Source organism: Haliaeetus albicilla, chromosome 2, assembly GCF_947461875.1.
Source record: "Haliaeetus albicilla chromosome 2, bHalAlb1.1, whole genome shotgun sequence".
NCBI classification, from domain to species: domain Eukaryota; kingdom Metazoa; phylum Chordata; class Aves; order Accipitriformes; family Accipitridae; genus Haliaeetus; species Haliaeetus albicilla.
In genome coordinates, this window is record NC_091484.1 from 41,901,200 (window position 1) to 41,921,024 (window position 19,825).

The 19,825-nt window shown below is 42.5% G+C and overlaps 1 protein-coding gene across 5 annotated transcripts in view; it reads right to left on the bottom strand.

The window, feature by feature from the left end:
• Positions 1 to 19,825, bottom strand: part of WIPF3 (WAS/WASL interacting protein family member 3) — a 45,815-nt gene that overhangs the window by 14,739 nt on the left and 11,251 nt on the right. For 4 of the 5 annotated variants that reach the window (XM_069772470.1, XM_069772460.1, XM_069772443.1 and 1 more), the window contains exon 2: positions 16,008 to 16,146. In XM_069772470.1, the coding sequence (XP_069628571.1) occupies positions 16,008 to 16,091 (84 nt within the window). In that variant the 5' untranslated portion in view covers positions 16,092 to 16,146. Of the gene's footprint in view, positions 1 to 16,007; positions 18,251 to 19,825 lie in introns of those variants that run through there. The other variant, XM_069772452.1, reaches the window with a different exon arrangement.

Below are 19,825 nucleotides of genomic sequence, written 5' to 3' on the forward strand. Positions count from 1 at the left end.
CAGAGAACTTATAGTATTGAGTATTTATAATCCTAACGTGTAATGAATCGTATCATCACAGTAGATTCCCTTTCCTGGTCACTTTTGTAGGAAATACTGGAAATACAGCTGTGTAGAAAATGTATTTATTTATCTGAACTAGAGAAAAAACCTAAACGAAAAAAGAAGTCAAGATACATTTAGCTAATCCCTAACTATCTATTTGGTGAGACATATACCAATAAAATTAAAAATCAATCTATCAATTTGACATGCAGTATTTTATTATGGGCAAAAAGAGAGCTCTCTCTTTTGCTGATGATTTCATTTATTTCTATGAATCTGGTGTCAATCACCCTTCCTCTCTCCCATGCCCAATTTTTTCCCCCTAGACAAAAAAAAAAGGATTCAATGCAGAGATCAAGCACAGATACTGGCAGAAGGCATATGCAGCGTATATTTTAGTAAAAGAAGAGTTTGAGGAGACCCCTTAACAAACCTTTGCTTTCTCGTTATTTTTCTTTGCCATGCTCAGCCAAACCTGCACGGACATGGGCTGAGGCAAGGGATCTTCACCAATGCAGCATGCAACACCTCAGGTTTAGCTTCTAAGGAAGGGAAAGACGTTGCAGCAAGATAAAGAAGGATGAACAGAAAGCTCTCGGATAAGGGATACTTGATCACAGAGACACACATTCATGAAAACAAGTGTTCCTGGGCCAGTCCCAGCCTTCTCTGGCATCCGATCTGACATGATTCAGAGACCAAACTTAAACTAAGAAATGCAAAAGAAAACCTATACAAACATGACAATGGACAATTAAAACCAGCATGTAGAACAGCAGACAGGGCAAAACCAGCAATAGCTGCATAGGCTATTGTCCTGGGTTCAGCTGGGATAGAGTTAATTTTTACAGGAACCTGGGAGGTGGGGGGCATAGCCGGGGCAGCTGACCTGAACTGGCCAAGGAGCTATTCCATACCATGTGACATCATGCTCAGTATATAAAGGGGGAGCGGGCCGGGGGGTGGGCTCTTCTTTTCGGTGGGGGAAGTGGCAGAGCGTCGGGTCCCGGGTGGTGAGCAGTTGCACTGTGCATCACTCTTTTTGTATACTTTTTCATTAGTACCGTTGTTGTTGTTGCAATTTCTTTGTGTTGTTCCAGTAAACTGCCTTTATCTCAACCCTCGAGGTTCCAGGTTTGGTTTTTTTTTCTCTCCTCCGTTTTCCCCCCATCCCACCGGAGGGGGGCGGGAGGAGTGAGCGAGCGGCCGCGTGGTCCTTTGTTACCGGCTGGGCTGAAACCACGACAGTCCTTTTTGGCGCCCAACGTGGGGCACGAAGGGTTGAGATAACGACAGATCTGGCCAGAGCGTGTTGAAACAAATTTGTCATACGCATTTCTTATACTAGATAAATAGATGTTAGTCACAATGTTGATTCAGCTGTTTACATGGTGGCGTTTTGTAAGTTCTTATATGCTTTATGTATTGCCTGTAGTTGCGTATCTCATCTCTGGGAGAGTGATTGGGATTATCATTTTGCTGTACTGGGCAATGTCGACTTGTGAAATGATTACATCACTGGTCATGAGGTTAAGCTGTTATCTGTATGAGGCAGTGATATCATTTCCAGACTTTGGGCACCTTCTGTCGGATTTTATTGGTAATTACACCCAACCCATGGGGAAGTCAGGGGGGGATACTTCCCCCCATCCGTTCCCCTCCCTTTTCTCTTTCCAACTAATTACAACAGTTTTCGAGAATTTTGAATATCCTTGGGATGCGCAAGCCTGTGTGCTGTTAGTGCTATGCCTCCTGACTATGTTTCAGGTCTTGTCTAGGGCTACAAAGAGGCTCTTTAAGAATACCACCCAGAGATCTGTCCCAAAGCTGGATATTCATGGGTGGCACGGCGTGTGGGAGGATGTGGGCAGGTATCTAGAGAACTTCTCACCTCCAGTGACTTGGAAGTTCACTCCCGAACAACTGCAGAACCCTCATGAAGTGATAGAATTTTTGAAAGGAAAATGCTGTGGCTATCCCAGAGACACACAACTCACTACACTGTGCTGGGCCCTGGCCGGTATCTACCAAACCCTGCTTGATACTATGCAGCACCCCCAGGGGGAAAAGGGGGAAAAGATGGAAAACAAGACAACATGCACCGTGGCTGCCCCAACCCCGACAACATGCACCGTGGCTGCCCCAACCCCGACAACATGCACCGTGGCCGCCCCTACCACGACAACAGGCACCATGGCTGCCCCTACCCCGGTGACAGATACTGCCACTAAACCAGAGAACCAACCTGTGCCAGTATCAGTTGCCCCTGTACAGAAAAAGAAACACACAAAGAAATCAGTTCGCTCAGTGAGAGATGAAGATGAACCAGGGTCATCGCGAGAACAGGAGGAAGAGGCAGAACCTGAAATAATTACCCGATCTCTATCCCTGAGTGAGTTGCGTGACATGCGAAAAGATTTTAGCCGCCACCCAGGTGAGCACATTGTTACCTGGCTGCTCCGATGCTGGGATAATGGGGCTAGTAGTGTGGAATTAGAGGGTAAGGAAGCCAAGCAGTTGGGATCTCTGTCTAGAGAAGGGGGTATCGACAAGGCGATTGGGAGAAAAACACAAGTCCTCAGCCTCTGGAGGCGACTTCTGTTAGGTGTAAAGGAAAGATACCCTTTCAGGGATGAAGTTACATGTCACCAAGGCAAGTGGACCACCATGGAGAGAGGTATCCAGTACCTGAGGGAATTAGCCGTGCTGGAGGTGATTTATAATGATCCAGAAAATGCGCAGTCACCCACAGATCCAGATGAAGTCCAATGCACACAACCAATGTGGCGGAAGTTTCTACGAAGTGCACCACCAACCTATGCCAACTCATTGGCAGTAATGTCCTGGAAAGAAGGCTATGGACAAACGGTGGATGAATTGGCTGTCCAACTCCGGCAATATGAAGGAAGTCTCTCTTCCTCCCTACGGGCCTGTGTCTCAGCTGTAGAGGAATTGTCCCGAGAGTTCCAGCAATTCAAAGTAGATATGTCCTCCTCCTCACCTGTACAGGCCCGCATTGCAGTTATTGGGAGTAAGCGTTCCTCTGCCCAAGAGAGAGGAGAGAGAAAGTACACACGACGGGCTAACCTGTGGTTTTACCTGCGTGACCATGGAGAGGACATGAGGAAGTGGGATGGAAAACCTACCTCAGTCTTGGATTCACGGGTACGGCAGTTGCGAGAAAAAGCAACCAGAAAAGAAGATTCTTCTTGGAAAACTGCTGCTCCAGTTTCCCGTGAGCAGTCCCCCGGGCGCAGTAGATGGGCCGATCTCATTTCTGATCCTCTTGAAGGGACTTCTGATTCACATGTGCAAAAAGTGGGTAACAGATATTCTAACCAGGATTAGAGGGGCCCTGCCTCCAGCCAGGTGGAGGAGAGGGACAACCGAGTCTACTGGACAGTGTGGATTCGATGGCCTGGCACGTCAGACCCACAGGAATATAAGGCTCTAGTAGACACTGGTGCACAATGTACCCTAATGCCATCAAGTTATAAAGGGGCAGAACCCATCTGTATCTCTGGTGTGACAGGGGGATCCCAAGAGCTAACCGTATTGGAAGCCGAAATGAGTCTAACCGGGAATGAGTGGCATAAACACCCCATTGCAACTGGTCCAGAGGCCCCGTGCATCCTTGGTATAGATTATCTCAGAAGGGGGTATTTCAAGGACCCAAAAGGGTACCGTTGGGCCTTTGGTATAGCTGCATTGGAGACGGAGGAGATTGAACAGCTGTCTACCCTGCCTGGTCTCTCCCAGGACCCTTCGGTTGTGGGGTTGCTGAAGGTTGAAGAACAACAGGTGCCAATTGCTACCACGACGGTGCACCGGCGGCAATATCGCACCAACCGAGACTCCCTGATCCCCATCCATAAGCTGATTTGCCAATTGGAGAGCCAAGGAGTGATCAGCAAGACTCACTCACCCTTTAATAGTCCCATATGGCCCGTGCGGAAATCTAATGGGGATTGGAGACTAACAGTAGATTATCGTGGGCTGAATGAAGTCACGCCACCGCTGAGCGCTGCTGTGCCAGATATGTTAGAGCTTCAATATGAACTGGAATCAAAGACAGCTAAGTGGTATGCCACAATTGACATTGCTAATGCATTTTTCTCCATTCCTTTGGCAGCGGAGTGCAGGCCACAGTTTGCTTTCACTTGGAGGGGTGTCCAGTACACCTGGAATCGACTGCCCCAGGGGTGGAAACACAGCCCCACTATTTGCCATGGACTGATCCAGACTGCACTAGAAAAAGGTGAAGCTCCAGAGCACCTGCAATATATTGATGACATCATCATATGGGGCAGCACGGCAGAAGAAGTTTTTGAGAAAGGGAAGAAAATAATCCAAATCCTTTTGAAGGCTGGCTTTGCCATAAAAGAAAGTAAGGTCAAGGGACCTGCGCAGGAAATCCAGTTCTTAGGAGTAAAATGGCAAGACGGGCGTCGTCAGATCCCTGCGGACGTGATCAACAAAATAGCAGCTATGTCCTCACCGACTAATAAAAAGGAAACACAGGCTTTCTTAGGTGTTGTGGGCTTTTGGAGAATGCATATTCCAAATTACAGTCAAATTGTAAGTCCTCTCTACCAAGTTACCCGGAAGAAGAACGATTTTAAATGGGGGCCTGAGCAACGACAAGCCTTTGAACAAATTAAGCGGGAGATTGTTCATGCAGTAGCTCTTGGGCCAGTCCGGACAGGACCAGATGTTAAAAATGTGCTCTACACTGCAGCTGGGGAGAATGGCCCTACCTGGAGCCTTTGGCAGAAAGCACCTGGAGAGACCCGAGGCCGACCCCTGGGGTTTTGGAGTCGGGGATATCGAGGATCCGAGGCTCGCTATACTCCAACTGAAAAAGAGATATTGGCAGCATATGAAGGAGTTCGAGCCGCTTCAGAAGTGGTTGGTACTGAAACACAGCTCTTCTTAGCACCCCGACTGCCAGTGCTGGGCTGGATGTTCAAAGGGAAAGTTTCCTCTACACATCACGCGACTGATGCCACGTGGAGTAAGTGGATTGCACTGATCACACAACGGGCTCGCATAGGAAACCCCAGTCGCCCAGGAATTTTAGAAGTGATCACGGACTGGCCAGAAGACAAAGACTTTGGAATGTTGCCAGAGGAGGAGGTGACACGGGCTGAAGAGGCCCCGCTGTATAATAAACTGCCAGAAAATGAGAGGCAATATGCCCTGTTCACTGATGGGTCCTGTCGCATCGTGGGAAAACATCGGAGGTGGAAGGCTGCTGTATGGAGTCCTACACGACTAGTTGCAGAAACTGCTGAAGGAGAAGGTGAATCGAGTCAGTTTGCGGAGGTGAAAGCCATCCAGCTAGCATTAGATATTGCTGAAAGAGAAAAGTGGCCAGTGCTCTATCTCTATACTGACTCATGGATGGTGGCAAATGCCCTATGGGGGTGGCTACAGCAATGGAAGAAGGGCAACTGGCAACGCAGAGGTAAACCCATTTGGGCTGCCGCACTGTGGCAAGATATCGCTGTTCGGATAGAGAAGCTAGTGGTAAAAGTACGTCATGTAGATGCTCATGTACCCAAGAGTCGGGCCACTGAAGAACATCAAAACAATCAGCAGGCAGATCAGGCCGCCAAGATTGAAGTGTCTCAGGTGGACCTGGACTGGCAACGTAGGGGTGAGCTATTTATGGCTCGGTGGGCCCACGATACCTCAGGCCATCAGGGGAGAGATGCAACATATAGATGGGCTCGAGATCGAGGGGTGGACTTGACCATGGACACTATCGCACAGGTCATCCACGAATGTGAAACATGTGCCGCAATTAAGCAAGCCAAGCGGCAAAAACCCCTGTCACATGGGGGGCGATGGCTGAAATATAAACAGTGGGAGGCCTGGCAGATTGACTATATCACACTCCCACGAACACGCCAAGGCAAGTGCCATGTGCTTACAATGGTGGAAGCAACCACTGGATGGCTGGAAACATACCCTGTGTCCCATGCCACTGCCCAGAACACTATTCTGGGCCTTGAAGAGAAAATTTTATGGCAACACGGCACCCCAGAAAGAATCGAGTCGGACAATGGGACTCACTTCCGAAACAACCTCGTAGATACCTGGGCCAAAGAACACGGCATTGAGTGGGTATATCACATCCCTTATCACGCACCGGCCTCCGGAAAAATCGAACGATACAACGGACTGCTGAAAACTACATTGAGAGCGATGGGGGGTGGGACTTTCAAACATTGGGATACACATTTAACAAAAGCCACCTGGTTAGTTAATACTAGAGGATCCGCCAATCGGGCTGGCCCCGCCCAACCAAGACTTCCACATACTGTAGAAGGGGATAAAGTCCCTGTAGTGCGCATGAGGAGTATGTTAGGAAAGACAGTCTGGGTTAGTCCTCCCTCAAACAGAGGCAAACCCATTCAAGGGGTTGTTTTTGCTCAGGGACCTGGGTACACCTGGTGGGTGATGCAGAAGGATGGGGAAGTTCGATGTGTACCTCAGGGAGATTTGATTTTGGGAGAGAATAGCCAGTGAATTGGGCTGTATGATACCTAACTGCTAAATACCCTGCCAATGCATGTCATTGTATCTATAGTGTCTATATGCCATATCAAGGGTATTACTGTAAGAATTACCCAAATGACTGCGGGATGGACTTTGAAACTAAGCCAAGTACAACAGCGACAGAACTTGAACTGACACCCAGCAATTTCCTCAAGATCAACATCCTCGACCTGCAGAACAAGGGCGTGAGTTGCACCAAATGTACTAGCCACAAGTTCCAGAGGCAGCATACAACAACCCACCATCTCACACCATCTCTCTTATCCTGAAGAACTGTTACAACAGATGGAGCCCCAAAGTCATGGACTAAATAAAATCAATGGACACATTAGAGGAATAGCCCATACGCTAAAGGAATACCATTCGCGTGTGTGTGTGTGTGTGTGCGGGGGGACGACGGGGACGGACGCAAGTCCATATACTTATATGTATAAGACAAGGAAGTGGTAGTGGTCGATTGGAAAATGTAAGATCTGGGCATGATGTAGATGGTATAGAATAAGGGGTGGATAATGTCCTGGGTTCAGCTGGGATAGAGTTAATTTTTACAGGAACCTGGGAGGTGGGGGGCATAGCCGGGGCAGCTGACCTGAACTGGCCAAGGAGCTATTCCATACCATGTGACATCATGCTCAGTATATAAAGGGGGAGCGGGCCGGGGGGTGGGCTCTTCTTTTCGGTGGGGGAAGTGGCAGAGCGTCGGGTCCCGGGTGGTGAGCAGTTGCACTGTGCATCACTCTTTTTGTATACTTTTTCATTAGTACCGTTGTTGTTGTTGCAATTTCTTTGTGTTGTTCCAGTAAACTGCCTTTATCTCAACCCTCGAGGTTCCAGGTTTGGTTTTTTTTTCTCTCCTCCGTTTTCCCCCCATCCCACCGGAGGGGGGCGGGAGGAGTGAGCGAGCGGCCGCGTGGTCCTTTGTTACCGGCTGGGCTGAAACCACGACAGCTATGCAGTCATTAATGTGACAGTGCCAAATCTGGCCGAAGAAACCATGCATCAACAATGATTCTTTAATTCAAGGACCTGCAAAGCATCAAGGAAGAGCCTGAACAACTGGAAATATAACACCCCCCCCAATATGATTTCTATATTAACAATAACTGGAATTCTAGTGTTGACAAATACAGATTGTTCAGGAAAGAGGACAATAAAGGTGAAGGTAGCTGTGTTACGCTGTACATGCATCATGTCAGAGATGGCTAAGAATATCGAGAGGAATACACAGTTTGTTTGGGGTTGGTAAATCATCTGAGGAAGGATGATGAGTGTTCTCACTGCCCATATGGCATAGCAAGGCTCTCCAAGTAGGAGAGCACAAAGAAAGAGATGTTCAGTGGGTCCACACCCATCCATAAAGCTCCTGCTCCTTTGAAGGAAAGCCACGCATGGGGTTGGTGCTCACAACAGTCTTTGAAGGGCACAGACATAGAGTAAGGGGCCTTAAGAGGCAACATCCTGCTAAAATACCCTTCTGGGAACACTGATGATGAAAAAGAGTGGACTAAGAACAGGGGAGACCTGCTTGCGAGCAACGTACTCCATAACTTCCTTCCACTTAACCACAAGCTGCTGACCACAAGTGTTCCACAAGGAGATCCCTGTAATCATCAGGACTAATGTATTTAAATGAATTAAACTCTTAAAACACTGCATCCTTTTCAAAAACAGAACTGACGGGAAAAAAAATATTGACAGTAGGATGCCAGAATATTCTAACAAACTACAATGTCATAACTTTTTATTAAAAGAATGAGGTTGTTTTGGAACAAGGCAGAATATGGAAGATGACCAGAAATCTCTGTGTAAGCTAGCCAGAATGGCTTCCTTGACATAGCATAGGATTATAAAAGCCATCTCTGCATTTGTAGCCCAACATGAAATCTGAAATGCCAGAGGAACTTGTTTTCCCAAGATCAGTCCACCAGTACTAGATTAGAATTACACCAAGAATTCACGATTTTATATTTGCAGCAGAAGCAGTTTGCCCAGCAGGCAAGAGCACTGCTTTTACAAAGAATTCTCAAACCAGCAGATAAAGTCTCCCCTGGGAACATGCCAAGAAATGCAATTGCAACAAAACCCAGGAGCTTATTAAAATAATAAAATAAACCCAGTTTCCAGCAAGTCACAAACAGAAGTACAGTAGAGAAAAACATTGTCATCCTTATTGCATTTACTTTAAGTATGCATCAGGTGTGGTTTCACTCACGCACTGTCAAATGCAGGAAAAATCCAACAAGTCTCAACAACAAAGCATAGGACTTCTTTTATTTTAAACTGTTCATTTATAAAGAAGCTTGTGAGATCCGGTACATGTGAGTTTTGGTTCATCTATTCACAACAGAGCCATAACCTCTGATTTAAAGCTTTTTAATTATGGGAAACCTCACCACGGTGCAAGACTTCACCTGCACAGTCAATCGCAAGATCAGAGCCCCTTCTTGCATTTCTGCTGTGTAGCATAGGATGAAACTAATTAATTCTTGGCACTTGGTCTACCTGGGTAAACAATGCAATCTCTCAGCCTTCTAGGAAGCTGAGCTTCAAACGCTTCCCATGTGAGGGGTCACACTCCAGCCAACTTTTCTGAGGGAACCCACACAAGGGGACCTGCCAAATAGCTTCCTGGCAGCTAATGAAGTCATTGTTTCAAGAGAATGACAGGACCAGCATTTCATGACTCCATCTACGCCCAACTCAATAATGATTAACCATGATCTCAGTCTCCACTGCACAAAGATCTGCAATCTGAACCTGGTCAGATTGAGGTCATTGAGCAATGTGTGTACTTAGATAGGCTGTGTCTACACCAGCCTTGTTCCCCAACTTCTAGCAAGGGAAGTACTGTGCAAAAGTTGTTACAGATCTCTTCCCCGCGTTTTAGCCACCGCCTAGTCCTGGCATTAGTCCCAAATAACGAGGCGTTTCAGAGCCCAGTGCCTGCTCTGTGCTAGCATCTACCTGCTTGAAGTGTACCAGCAGACACAATGGCAGGGACCAAAAGATAAAAAAATAGCATAGCAGGAGTTACTCTCTTCTGTATTCCAGTGCTTATTTCAAACACCACCAGTAATCAACGCCACTGCACCCAATAAAACCCTCTTCATTTTATGTTAGCACCACTCCATCAGACAATGTAAAATCTTGTATACTTAAAGGTTCAATTGCTCCTGCTACAAATGGAGCAGTGGGCTTGTTAACAAGGGTGTACTTAAAGTTTTCCAGTGTGGGTTGCTAAGTTTCTGTACCTGAATGCAAAAATACAACAGAATCAATATGATGATTTATACCTGCAGAGCCATTTAGCTTTTCTGTAGGTATTTAACTTTGTGACACCCACATTTTAAACATAAATCCCAGCTGTTCATTCACTAAAAGAAAATATACAGTTAACAGAAGCCACCAAAATGGAGGCACTATAAAATCAAACCATTCTAAAAGTGCTTCCCAGCAGTTCAGAAAGACCGCAAGTCAGATACCAAAAATACCCCGAGAATGAATTAAAAAAATAATTTTGAACTTCACCTTCTGATTTCTAAATTTTTGGGATTCAAAATCCCAAGATTTCCTCTGCATCAGTGAAAACAGAAGTGAAAATTCTTACATAAACAAGAAAACCTGAGCCCCTGGCATTGTAATGAAAATGTCAAACAGCGCAAGGCTGAAAATACTGTTGCAGGAGCTGGTGACACTACCGCTGTTTATTTTGTTTACCATAGCAGGGTGCCCAGAATGGCAAGGGCTACTATGAGTAGTGATAACAAAATATTCAACATATGATGACCTACATGTATCACAATTTAATCTCACTCTGTTCTAAGAACACTAGGCCACTTCTCCTACCCAGTTACCTGTGTAGAAGCTACTGATTGTTCTGAAATGCCTTTTAGCATCCATGCAAAATTATGGTTAGTCCAAGATAGGAGAATAGTGAGAAACTAATATTTCTTGCAATGTCACCTTCTAGCCACAGAAAGAAGTCCAACTCAAGTGTCATAATTCTGGGTTCTCTTTTAATTAAAAGGCTACAAGTGTAATATTAATTGACAGATGGAATTTAATGTGTAGCCACTGTGTATACTACAGATGGGGTACTGATTTTTCAGGGCAATATTACTTTGTGATTAGAATCATAAATTAACCTATTAGCTCACTGCAGATAGGCTGCTTCTAGTACCTGGGCTTGATCATTTACAGCTGGTACCTCTGTGACATGCTGCAATTTCCATACTTTTATATGGAAAATTGTACAGATGAAAAACAGACAGCAAGAATAAGAAAAATATGTTTAAATGCTTTCCATTCCATTCAGGCAACATGTACAACACACAATATTATGAAGAAACCTGCAAAACAGAACTCACCACCTAAATATATTAAAAGTGGTGACCTAAGAGATCTCAAGTAAAGCATTCAAGAAGATTAGCATATACAAATATAAGCAGTATATGCCCCTGTACCTGTCCAGATGAAATACATGGAGCAATGCCAACCTAGTATTTATGGGTTTTTTACATCTTTCACAGCTCTCACTTATCCTTTCTGTATTTGTTGACTACAAGAGTAGAAGGCTACAGCAGCAACACTAAGAGATGCCATAGCTATGCAATCCCACATATTCCACTATCTGAAAATTAAGTCACATAAACCACATAAAGACACAGCATTTTTTCTACATAATTTCCTCTCACTTCTTTATGAAAGCAGACTGGTGTGAGATGTGATACATTATTAAAACACTATAAATCAGTTTCCTTTATTTTGGCTGGAACAAAGCATTCTCAAAAATTCCAGCTGCGCTTTGCCCAGCCCTTACCACAGTCTGTATAATGGCCAGTCATCAACAAGGTTACCAAGACTGCACTCTCTCTCGCTCCAGTACTTTTTACCTATCAGCAATAAATATTATGATTTAGTATCTCCTGACCTAGGGACTTCATGACAAAGTACTAAATATCATCTTACTCACAGCTGACATAAAATTTTAATAAACACATTCCTACATATTTTGTAATTGGCACTATGATGATTCTGTTCTTTCAGTGTTACGCTTGCACATTTAGGAGTCTGAATGAAAACTTGAGAAATTACCTTAATTTTTACAATAAATAATTAGCAAGCATGCACACACATTTATGCATACAAACACTTATATGCGCACGTTCTCTCATATTATATGTGGTAAGACCAAATCAAAATACCATAAATTATCATTCTCTTCAGCCAAGCTGTTTGACATACGTTGTTTTTTCTCCTTCCAAGAACAGTAGTGCTAAATGTCGTAGGAGCAAAACCAACTCCCACACAACTTCAGATAAGCACTGTAGCTCTCTGAGTTTCTTGGGAAGGTTGAAGGGAACAGCTCAACAAGGTTTGCACTCTGACAACTGCATGAAGGAGGGAAAAAAACATCCCCCCAGGGAAAACTATCAGCTGATGTTTTTCTTAACCTTGGAATCCTACCTCTGTAAATTATGCATTTATCACAGTGTTATATCACGAGGAATTGCTTTTCTGAGTTTTTTATCACAAGAGTAGAAAATAAGGTCAGAATAACAAACTTGGTAAACACTGATGTATGTTTATCTACAACAGAAATTCTAATTCTTTCTTTTTTTAACTAAATAAGAGTGAGGTAATCACTAAGATTAATCTACATGCAGTCTGGCATTCAGCATTATTTCAAGTTTCACATTTCTATCACCAAAGTAAGCATACTCCTTTCTTCTCTCCTAGTTTTCAGTATGCCAATAAGGCAAATAAACTCCTGGTGCTACTTTACTGGCTTTAATCATCTGATCCATAGTGATTTTTTGGGTTAATTTCTGAATTATTTTCTTAAATTCCACAAATATATGACTCATTAAACAAACATCTCCTCTGAATAAGGCACAACCCAGCAGGGCTGCTACACATCCACACTTCCTTCAATATTAACATTTTAATAGGTTATGACTGATCATAACATTAGGAATCCAAATGTACAGACAAAGGCTGCACAGCAGTGAGCACCCTCCACTGCATGTAAAAAGTGAATGTGGTTTATCAAAGCAAAATTCTCTCTTGATCCTCTCTTGGGAGATTAAGCAGAGAAAATTTTTCATCAGCCACAGTGGTGGTATCTGCTCTGGGAAATACAACAAACCAAAACTAACCAGAATGCCTCATATGCCAAACTAAAAGGCAAAAGGCATAAAAGAAATAGAGGGGGAATAAAAAGAAGTTTTTCAGGAGCAGAATGCTTTAAAAAAAACCCAAACCCAACACCCTCCCCCCCAAAACAACAACAAAAACCTATGGAAAAAAACCACCTTGTATGACACACATATGTCTATAAAATTGAAAGAGCTTTAGAACAAACATCCTAATGCCTCCTTTCCTTTATCAGGGTGGAGGGAAAAAGGGAAAGAGAAGAGATCTGAATTCTGTAAGCCAGTACCAGAAAATATATTGGGGCACAGTTTTATTCTGCCTACTCATCCCTCTCATCTTTATCTATGACCCCCAGAAAGCAGGCATTTCAAGACATGCTCAATTAATCCAATTAGCTATATTTACATTTTGACTCAGCCACCTACATCTGCTACTGCAGATACCCTACCATTCCCTCCCGAAAAATTCACTTTGTTTCCTTTTAAGTATGCTCTAACAGCCAGTAGCTTTTCAGCTGTTGGGCACAGGTGGCTCCTAGCATGTCTTAAATACCATCTCCAAATCACTTTAGCATTGCCTTGCAACAACTTTTGTGAGCAGAATTCAGTACGAGTACTTACAGAATATCTGCAAGTTCAAAATCTTTGAAAAAGGTAGGAAAGAACCTAACTTTCTTCTGCTTTAAGAGGGAGTTAACAGTACAAAAACATCAAGTGCCAACAGTGCTTAGGATTTCAGTGAAGTAAGGACCCCAAAATCACTTGGGACCATGGCTCATAATATTCACTAAGAAAATGTGCAGGAAAAAAAAAGATAATGTGATGACTACTTCTGCTATAAATCTCTTAATAATGAAAGCAAGAGGAAAGTACGGCTATTATCCATATAATTGGAAAAGCAAGACAAGTCTATGGTACCCATTCAATGGCATCATGCAAAATGACAGGATTCTAAAATCTCAACCTACACACAGACATTTCTCCTTTAACATAAATCAAGCAAGTTAAACTAGTGGCTTGCCTGCATATCAATAGCAAAATTAAAACCTAACTTTTAATTGCTAACATGTAAATGTTATTCTGGTTTAATTATATCAGTACAATAAAAATCATAGTGTTGTTTACTTTGGAACTTTTCCAGGTGTTGGCCAAATAAAACTTCTTTGTTTTGAAGGGTTTCCTTAAAGCTACGTGCCTGTTAGAATTTTTTTCTTCTTCCATCCTCCAACTGCAGATTTAGCAGCTGTAAAAGACAGATGCCAATTTCTAGAAAATAGCTTCCTAGTAGAAGAAAATAGGGTCTGTAGGAAGTTTTCATGGATTCCTCAATTATAAGATTTTACTCTGCAACTTGGCACCAGCTGGAGAGCTGACTCTTATACTGCGCTTCTGCTGAACTCACCAGGCAGACTACAGATCCTCTCAAAGTTAGGTCTCTCTCATTCAGTTTTGATCAGGAAAAATCCTTTTGCTGCTACAGAAAAAACAATGTTCTGCCACATTATTTTACTAATTCTTTATGTTGGTTCATGTGCTCTTCTTAGAGTCAACGCTTATTAAAAGGAAGGCTTTAATATCAGACATTAGTTAGAAATACATTTAGTTTGTATCATATCACCAAGATAAAATTGACCCTAAATTCTGTATGTCTTACGCACAGAAGATCACATTTGAAACAGAACGATCTAACTAAAATATGGAAATACAGTATAAGCCTTCTCATATCAAAACCCTATCACAGTAGTGGTTTTAGTCATCAGAAAATGAGGAGAAAGAAAAAAAACCAAACTTGTTCATACTGGTCCTTAGGGGTCCTCTTAGTTTTCTCAAGTCATTTACAATTGGCATATGTTAGAGGAGTCTAAAAACATCTCTAGATACTTTACTGAGCTAAATTTATTAGGATAAGAACACTTGCAGCTTCTGTTGACTTTAATTGCAGTTGTGGGCATGAAATTGCTCACAAAATTCAGCTCACTTATTTCAGTATCTAACTATAGGTTGTGTACCAACCCAGAAGAGCTGCTAATTGAAAACACTGCTTGTGGTGCCCAAAGTTAAAACAGAATGATAAAAAAGCACTGCTTATTTCATGTGCTGTCTTTATCTTCTTCCTCTTCATCTCCACAATTCATGGAGAACTTTACAAAATGGTTCAGCCTGCAAAGTAGCAGAGAGAAATATGCAAGGAAACCTCTTTCTGGAAGAAGATAACATAAGAACATTATCAAACAAAATCAACAGACCTTCATGGGAACAAAACAGGCAGAGATGCCAGAGAATGCAAGGGAGAAATAAAGTTATTAAAAAAAAATAACAAGGATTTCAAGTACCACATACTGTTTTGCTACAGGGACTAATGTACACTGCAAATAAGTAAAGCAGTGACAGAAAAACATATGAAAAAAAGTCAGGAGAGATTTTATGTCTTGAACACAACCATGCCAGGTTTCACTACTTCAAAAATGGTCTAAGAATTTCAATGCAGAAACAGGCTATGAACAAATGATTGCAGAATACAAGGAATGACTTAAACATGTTTTACCATAGGTACAATAATTGATTGTGAAGGTATGAAAATGTAATACCCTGAAACTCCACTCAGAGCATCCTCCTCTTACTGCAAATATGCCAGCAGGGCACATGTTCTACTTCATGACACACACGGTAATGATCTGATACAAGCAGTAATTGTTCCCGCACATGTATAAAAACATATTGTGCTGTATCCCCAGGAAAACAGCTTGTGCTAGAAAGAGCAACACCTACAGCTAAACACTGTGAGTCTTAATAGAAGCTGCAAGAAAGAGAATGAAGAAATTAACACTTACCACCTGCACATTACCAATACAAAAATGAGTACCCCGTGGCTGGAGAAGTATTCACAAATGCTAAACTCTCACCACATGCACTCTAATGCAATCATCTCTAAACTTTTTGATCTTGCACCCCTAGCAGTAAAAAAATTTTTAAGCATGCACCCCAGTATATGTATATTTATTTATTTATAAGTTATACACATGTATGACCGAAGTTCCAATATTTTCTTCCCGCACCCCAAGTAGGTTCATCTGGTGCACCCCACTTTGGAGACCACTGGTCAAATAAACAGAAGAACAAAAGCCACCAAAACAAGCATCTGCCCCAGATATTTGCTATGAATATCCACGGCAAAATTCTGGGGTCTCTCAGCTGGCTGCTATAGCTAAGCTTTTGCTAATAGAGATGAAAAGTCAATCTTACCAGAGGCGGTGGTGGAGGGGGCCCTCCAGAAGGTGGTGGAGGCGGTGGAGGAGGAGGTGGTGGTGGTGGCGGTGGCACAGGCATCCGTTAAGATTTCTAGCTTCACGCAGTTATGAAAAATATAGACGAAGTCTATGTCCTTGAGGGGAAGGAAGGGAGGAGAAAGAGAATTGGGGGGGGGGGGGAGAAAAAAAAAAGAAGACGAATGTGTTTATACACTGTAAGCTGAAGATCAGCCAAATTTCTAGCTCTCAGCAGACCGAAGACTTTTATACTGCACCGCTTCCAAAACTACAGTACGAACAGCCTCATTATAGTTATCTGATGACAACATTCATCTAAAGAGCAAGCTCACAGATCTGGACAAGTGCCATGAATACCAAACACACAGATGCCAGCCTGTCCAGCTTTAACTATTACGCCTTGCCTTAATCTAGCCCATAGCCCTGAAACACAGTTCTGCAGAGAACAAATCACAGTCAACCACATGTAGACACTCCTGCTGGGACAAAAACTTTGTTGACTTTAAGCCAGAGGTTTGCTGCTCTAAGGACAGAGTAAGGAACTTTGTAAGGTTCATTGGACTTGCTTCGATGTTAAAAAGAAAGAAGAAGAAAAAAAAAAAGATAGATTGCATAGTAAGTGAAGAAATAATTCTACAATTTAAAGCTTCTATTACTAAATAACAGCATACAAGGACCAGACATTTCAAGTATTAAAGTCACGTGTTTTTCCTGCCATTTTTAAATGGTAACTTTTCACAATTCTTTAGTAATACACTGACGAAAGAGACACATATCTTTGAACAAAAGCTTTTTTTTTTATATCTCTTGCAGAATGACAGTGCATCACTCACTGATTTTCATCTCTAACCCAGCCCCCAGCATGACTGCACTCCTCAGTCTGAAGTTATCCGTAAAGTTAACAAGCAACCCCTGTATTTCATCAGTAAAATTGCAAATGAAAGTACTAGTGAGTGCCAAAGAGAGCCCTCTGCAAGCCATACTTGATAGCTACTTCTATTTTGATAGTGACTCTTGGATAAATGCTCTGAATATGGTTTTACATCTAGTTTTATGCCCATAGTGTCATGACTGTCTTCCGAGACTCTTCGCAATGTCATGTGAAACAGCATCAAAAGCCCTACAATAACGCAAAATATGACATCAGCTATTTCTTTCCCTTCTGTAAGGCTTTATCTTAGCAGGAAATTACATTGATTTGACACATTTGCTCTTTATACATCTCTGTAGATGATAATTTGTTTTCCTGTCTCCTCCAAGCATTTAGAAACATTTTAGTCCTTTTGATGTTTTCCTAGAAATTGATGTTATGTTGAAAGGACCACAGTTCCCAGGCCCTATTCCCCTTGTCCTTCCCATCTTTTTTAAAAGCAGGCACTCTGTGCTTTTCCAGCTGTCTGAAACCTTTTGGTCAAGTAATTTAAGAATCACCTGTGTAAGCAGGAGGCATGAGACAGCTAAATCTGGAGAACTTCAGGAGAAAAGACAAGACAGAAATGAGGCAAGTTACAATCTTTAGGGGAATACTTAGCTGTTTTGTTAGAGAGGCAATGAAGTTAAAACATACATGCAGCCTTATCCACTTCCTACCTAGTGTACGTGAACAATATCCAGATAATATCTGGGTATTTTCCTTCTGCTGTATCTTGTAAAATACTTTATGGTAGATCAATCAAAAATTAAATATGCAGAGCCTCTGCAACACTTGCTTTCTCCATTAAGAGACTGCTATGCAAAGGACTAGTGTTATCAAAGCACTCTGGATCTGTAACAGACTTGGTTACAATCACTTTAATAATGGCTTAATGAAGCTTGCCAAGAAAGCCAACATCGCAGTATCTCCTCCATGCCACCCTCATTGTTGCCCTATGCAAAAAGCTATTATCAGAAGATATCTCTTTTCCTCAATTAAGTCATTCAAAAACACGGACATAAGGAGAATGAGTCTTCCCTGCTAATAATATGTTTCGGGTTAGTATCTTCCTACCCTGCAATACAGGCCTTTTGTCTTCATTAAGGATTTAGATTGGGAAATATGCTCTTAGTCAAATTAGAAAAAAAATACAACCCACGCTTCTGTGGCAGACCATGTGCATGGCAGCAGGAGGTAAAGCACACTGGAGGCGAACAGCAGTGGGAGAAAGGAAATGGGAATCGGCTCTTGGTATTTAGAAGTCACAATCTGAAATGCAATCAGATGACTTTTCTAGCTGCCTCTCTCACCAGTCCCTGCCACAGCACCTATTCCTCCAAGCGATGCAGCCTAAGTTCCAGGACCAGAAGCTGTGTGGCCACCTACAACCCAAAATTCAGTGCAGAGGAAGTGTTCACTTCACCATGTATCCCACTCCCCTATCCTGAATCCTCTTGTCCAGTGACAGAGGAGAAGAATGCATTTCGGGGGGCTACAACACACAGCCCTTGAATGAAATATTGGAGATACCCTATAGCTTTCCTCCCATGCTGTTTCAAATCCTCTACAAATGAACCATCTTTCAGGAAATTCTGCATATGTGCCTGCCTTTGTCTCTTATCACAAATTCAAAGGCTCAATGTCCTGACCCGGGTGTGCTTTTGTGCACACAGAAGAATTCATGGTTTTTTATACCATCACAGCGTGAAGGCAGTCACATCTAATACCTACGCAGTGAAGAACCACTTTCCACATACGGGGTTCTATTTGTTCAAGCAGACTTTGGAAAAAGGAGGGCTGTCATTCACACAAGCAGACACTGATAGCAAAGAAGGACTGTATGTAAATAAAGGTAGACATCTTCAAACTAACATACAATAAAAAAAAATTGGCTCTTAAAATTTAGCCATAACTGCATGATCTACACATTTTAATACGTAGGACTGGCTATGAGAACCTGTTTTGTATTACTGCACCTATTTCACTTACATGGTTTGTATTTAAAGAAAATTATGTAGAAGACTGCACTTTCAATGTATCAACATGTTATTTGGAGTCCCCTATTCCTTGGTTAAAGGCTGTATTTCATCTGCCCTCCCCCCCCGCCCCCATTAAGTTGCTAGTTAAAATATGGTTGGTAATTTCAGACAGCTTCAGAACATGCTGGGATTATGGATTTGCACATTATAAGCTAAACAAATTCTGAATTAAAAACAAAAAAGTAGTATCACGTTGATCAGTTCTAGTGTCTGTTAAGAGCCAGATGAGGGAAATGCCACGAAGGGTCCTTAAGGCACATGCGTGCTTTCTCATCTCCTCTAAATATACATCTTTATAATTGGAAGAGCTGTCTGAATTACCCGAGGGACAGAAATAAAGAGATAGTTTAAAAAGTTGGCAATAGGTGGAGGGGAGAAGCCTGTGTGTTTAGCTTGTTTTCTCAGGCAAAAAAGTAATGTAAATCTTCCCTTGACTTCCACATCACAGAACAGAATCAGGCCCAACAATTGCAGAATTGCAAAAAAAGGAAAATCCCAAACCCTGCCTTTTCTAGTCCACCTCCCTACCGAAGCAAGGTTGTACATTTTTTTTAGTGCTTTCTGAAGTCTAATTTTAGGTGTCCCAAATAATGTGGCTTGTATTATTTCCCTTGGGAAGCTCTTTCACAGTCAAATAACTCTCATAGTTCAGATTGCCTGACACTCAGCCTAATTTCCCCTTTTCTTAGTTTGATCCCATTTGCACTCCACTGCATATGACTACCTTGTACCAAGCAAAATAGTTTCTCCTACCCCTCAGCATCAGCTTTGTGAAATATAAGAATTATAATTCAGAAGTACATTTACAAGGACTAGTTATACTTTTTGAGCTGTTTTGCTTCT